This window comes from Octopus bimaculoides, chromosome 6, assembly GCF_001194135.2.
Source record: "Octopus bimaculoides isolate UCB-OBI-ISO-001 chromosome 6, ASM119413v2, whole genome shotgun sequence".
NCBI lineage: Eukaryota > Metazoa > Mollusca > Cephalopoda > Octopoda > Octopodidae > Octopus > Octopus bimaculoides.
Genome location: NC_068986.1, coordinates 34,857,323 through 34,862,614, shown reverse-complemented (window position 1 = coordinate 34,862,614; position 5,292 = coordinate 34,857,323). Strand labels below are relative to the sequence as shown.

The 5,292-nt window shown below is 37.6% G+C and overlaps 1 protein-coding gene across 1 annotated transcript in view; it reads right to left on the bottom strand.

The window, feature by feature from the left end:
- LOC106876393 (transcription factor 7-like 2) overlaps nucleotides 1-5,292 on the bottom strand; it is a 79,055-nt gene that overhangs the window by 72,393 nt on the left and 1,370 nt on the right. Inside the window, exon 2 of the mRNA XM_052968454.1 lies at nucleotides 5,229-5,286. Within this exon, the coding sequence (XP_052824414.1) occupies nucleotides 5,229-5,286 (58 nt within the window). The remainder of the gene's footprint in view (nucleotides 1-5,228; nucleotides 5,287-5,292) is intronic.

The window sequence follows — 5,292 nt, the reverse complement described above, 5'->3', positions numbered from 1 at the left end:
ACGTACTCTTTCACCCTTTTACTTGTTTCAGTCATTTGACTGCGGCCATGCTGGAGCACTGCCTTTAGTCGAGCAAATCGACCCCAGGAATTTATTCTTTGTAAGCCTAGTACTTATTCTATCGGTCTCATTTTGCCGAACCGCTAAGTTACGTTGACGTAAACACACCAGCATCGGTTGTCAAGCGATGTTGGGGGGACAAACACAAACACGTTTATATATTTTTTGCAAACTGATGATCTGGTTCATATTAACCTTTAGCATTTAAATTGGCCATATGCAGCCCAGATATGCTACCTTTTTTTATGTTGTAACCAGCCAGATCCAGTCTATCACACCTACCCTTCAATGCCATTATAAAATATACAATCACATCGTGAAAAATTTTGAAGCTATAAAATAGCTTCATTAATAAAAAAAAAAAAACAATTTGAATGAAAAAGTATTACATTTAACAGAATAATCTGAATGCTAAAGGGTTATAGAGTCTGTTAAAGAAAAATGGAAAACGTTTCAAGTTATACAGTAATAACGAAGAATGACAAAAAAAAAACCCTTCAAAGTTAACATGGTGATTACTTAAGTATAATGAAAAATACAAAAGCCATGTAGCTCCTAGGGAATGACCTTAATATAAAGGGAACTGTTTAAACCTAATTCTGTATAATCAACATAAATATTGGGAGGTGAAGGAAAAGAGCCTTCCACCAGTCAGGCTGGCCATGTGTCTGCACAAGTATGTGCAAGTTTGGGCAAGATTCTATGAGAAAGACTGGCAGTTAGTTACCTATACATGCAAGTCTCCTGTCTCACTACGTGACTGACACTTATTCCAAGAAAAAGACTGCCAACATGGGCTGATACACCTTAGCGACAGCGTCACTGCAGGAGTTGCTGTCAGAACACAAAACAACTGGCTGGAAGAGCTACTACAAGGAATCGTACCCAACCCTCTAATCCATCACCCTGTAATTGGTCATTTTTTTTTTATAGACCACAAAAAAGGTTGTAAAACAAGTTCACCTTGGAGTGATTTGAACTCAGAACACAGACAAAGCGTTCTACCCAACACTCTTAATGACCCAACCAGTTCACAGCTGAGTGATTATCCCAATTTACTAGATATACAAAATAGATAAAAATGCAGTTAGATTTGCAGTTGTTGTAGTTGTCTGTCAGCAGGGAGTGGATTAGATTTGAAAGCCATGGAGTATTTAGAGGACTTGCTGGATAAAGTAGGTAAGTGTTGCTCCATATATAATATAATTAGTGGTAAGTTCCAATGAAAGCATGATTTGTGTGTTAATGAAAGAAGTTCACAGAATTGTTGTCTTTGTAGTCAATGGTTTTTCTTTTTGCTGTTGTTTTTTTTTTTTTCTTATGTACAAAAAATTATATTACACAAGATGTGAAGAATGCAAGTGTGATGTCGCACAACAACAAAACAATGATTGCAACAAAGACCTCAGCAGAAGAGTAGAGAAATGAACTGACTGAGTATGAATCACTGGGTAATTGAAATTAAACATCATTTTAGAAGGGGGTTGAGAGAGAAAGATTCAGACAGACAGACATCAGTCTTTAGTAGTATTGGTTGCTATGCGCAGGAGAGATAACTATGTACTGGTTTGGGCATTTACTGTGAACAGAGGACACTTGCCATCTGAAATATAAGTGCCAAGTAGCTGCTGTTTAATCCAAGGTCAGCTCCGACTTGGGAAGACCTGTGACCAAAGGAAGCACTGCAGATGTGACCATTCATTCCTTTCCTACATCTAAGACTTCGTTGTCTTATGTGTACACCTCTTTTTGCATTTTTGCCCAGGCTGACTATTACCTCATGAATGAAATTAGAAGATGGAAACAGCATGGTAACCTAGTGCGTGTGTGTGTGTGTGAAGAGTGTACCCCCTCAGGATGCAAGGTGAATATGAGAAAGAGAGAACAAGAATAGAACAATGAATGAAATAATTAATTTGTAAAATGGTAAATACCGTAATCTATGAAATTAGAGTAGAGATGAGTGAATTTTTGCCTCCACTACACAAGAGCAGTGGCAAGAAATGCAGAAAAGGAACAAAATGAAACAGAGCTGTCCAAGAAAGGAAGAAAAAAAAAAAAAAAACAGTTAAGGGATGGGGTGTTTTTTTTTTCTTTTGAAAAAAAAAAAAACCCTCCCATTTTTGGCACATACACAACAAGAAACCATGTATTGTCATGTAAAAGTTAGCAAGTGCCGCAGGATTCATTTAATTTTGTCTAAAGTGAATGAAAGAAGATTCAATACATAAATTCATTTTAGAATATGTAATAGGTTTTATTTTGTTTTTTATTTTGTTTTTTTTTTTAAAGGCAGGCTGAAGAAAGCAGCATTGCAGTTATTTCTAAGGAGCATCTCAGTTCCGTTCTCTTACCATTATTCACAACAAGAACAACAGGGAACCCCCACACATACACACACACACAAATTTACAAATATATCTTTAGAAAACCCAAGTTATGCCTTAAAAGGTGGCAGTTTACAATAAAGAGATGTTTTATACATATTTTAGTAGATGCAGAAAGAGAGTAAGAATATACGCATGCACTTTGTGTGTGTGTGTGTCTGTGTGAAGTAAGAATGGATAAACCTCTAGTTGTTAGAGTCCTTAGGACATTAGAAATCACATAATGTAAAACTATTCCTACAGGTAAAATTCTTTACAAAAACAGTTACCAGAAAAAAGAAATTTGAAACAACGACGAGTGAGTGATATAGATATCATGTGTGTGTGTGTGTGTGTGTATGTGTGTGTGTGTGTTTACATATATGCATGTGTAATATGTATATACATTATATACCATATATGTTTATAATATACATAAACATTATATAGATATTATGTGTGTGTGTGTGTGTGTGTGCAGAGAAAGAGAGACAGTCAGATAGATAGGGAGGGGGAGTGACAGACAGACAGAGAGCAATACTAATGATAAAGTCATTTGTAGAAAGTGGAATTCATTTTTGGAGTTGGACTGCAAGAAATTGTATATTGTTTTCAAGAAATGTCTATTCTTGTTTCAACCTTGTAACAACAATGAAACAATGATAACAGCTTCTGATATATATATACAGAGAGAGAGAGACCACATAAATGAATTTAACCCCTTTTGACAGTGTTCAATATTTAAAATAAATCGTAAATTTAGGAGGATTTAGGGAAAATAACTGTGTTGTTAATTTGGGTTTTAAGAACAGTAGATCTGCTGAAACAGTACAATGAGTGAAAAAATATCTTGTATTTGAGGCTTGAATGAGTATTTAGTTACATCCCTTTACGTTTCAGGTTCAAATCTTGTCAAAACTGACCTTGCCGTTGATGCTTCCGAGATCAATAAAAATAAAGGCTCAGTCACAGACACAAACATAGATGAGTTCACTTTGCAACAAAGGAGTGTCAGGTTTGATTTTATTGGGCAGTACCATCTTTGATCTTATAGCCTTGAGTAAGACAGCAAGCTGGCTGAATCATTAGCATGCTGGACAAAATGCTTAGCGGTATTTTGCCCATTGCTACATTCTGAGTTCAAATTCCACTGAGGTCAACTTTGCCTTTCATCCTTTCGGGGTCGATAAATTAAGTACCAGTGAAACACTGGGATCGATGTAATCGACTATCTCCCTCCCCCAAATTTCAGGCCTTGTGCCTATAACAGAAAGGATTATAGCCCTGGGTTGCCCAATGCTTTGTTAATGGAACGTGGTAGCCACCATGCATGCATGTGTGTGTGTAGCCTATTGGTCAAACTGTTGGAGTCACAGTCATGAGGTCATAGTTTCAATTCCAGGACTAGGCGGCACATATTATCCTTGGGCAAGGCACATCACTTCACATTATTCCAGTCTACTCAGCTGAAAATAAGTGCCAACTTAGAGCTGATGTGGCCCTTTGTCCCTCCTTAATGACGTGGGTCCCAGCTGATCTGATCAACAGAACTGCTTGCTCATGAAAGTAATATGCAAGTGGCTGAGTACCCCACAGACACACGTACTCTTAATGCAGTTCTCAGGGAGATTCAGCACGAAACAGAATGCGGTCCTTTTGAAATACAGGTGCTACTCATTTTTGCTAGCTGAGTGGACTGTGGCAGCATGAAATGAAATGTCTTGCTGAAGGACATGTCACTGGGAATTGAACTCATGACATTACAATTATAAGTCAAATACCCCTAACTACTAAGCCACACACTTGTGTGTGTGTGTGTGTGTGTGTGTGTGTGTGCTTTTGTGTACATATATGATTGTAAGTATTGCTAACGGTCAGCTGATGTTTTTGTTCAAAACTGCATATGCACCATTATCTTTTATCTTTTGCTTGTTTCATTCATTTGACTGCAGCCATGCTGGAGCACTCCCTTGAAGGGTTTTAGTCAAACAAACTGAACCTAGGCCCTTTTTTTTTTTTTTAAAGCCTGGTACTTATTCTTTCGGTCTCTTTTGCCGAGCTGCAAAGTTACAGGGATGTAAACACACCAACATCAGTTGTCACGCAGTAGTGGGGGGGGGGAACAAACACAGACATGCACACACACATGGATGGATACATATGCATATATATGATGGGTTTTTTTTCCCCAGTTACCATTGATCAAATCCACTCACAAGGCTTTGGTCGGCCGGAGGCAATAGTAGAAGACACTTGTCCCAGGTGTCACAAAGCGAGACTGAACCCAGAGCCACGTGACTGAGAAGCAAGCTTCTTACCACACAGCTCTGTACAAACACAGAATGTTGCCTCACTGACCTCTTGAATACTAAACAGAATCGTGGTAGATAACATTGTAGAGAAGACTCAAAATCCAAGCAAGATCAACTGGATGATGATGAATAACACAAGTTTTCTTTCAAGAGAACCAAAAAGCAGCAGTGATTTCAAGTTTCATGCTCCTTGCTATCAAATGGGTTAAAGAGTAGTTTGTAATAAAATCAAAACATTTATAATCGCTAATAAAACAATGTTAAGTGAAGAGATTTATTTACTTAGCAGTTTGAAAGCAGATAATTGAAGATTTTTTTCTTTAATAAACCGACATCAAATTAGACTGCTGTGAAACAGGAATTAGACAAACATAGAAACGACAGCAACGACAACAACAACAACAACATGTAATGTGAAACTGAAGCCAAGTTGGCTTACTTTCTCGTTGGGTGTTTTATTGATTTATTTCATATGAAAACTGAAACTTACCATTGCACTTGAGGGAAATCTGGGCCATAAATAGGGTGCGGAAACTGACCAGGGGGAGCTGGGT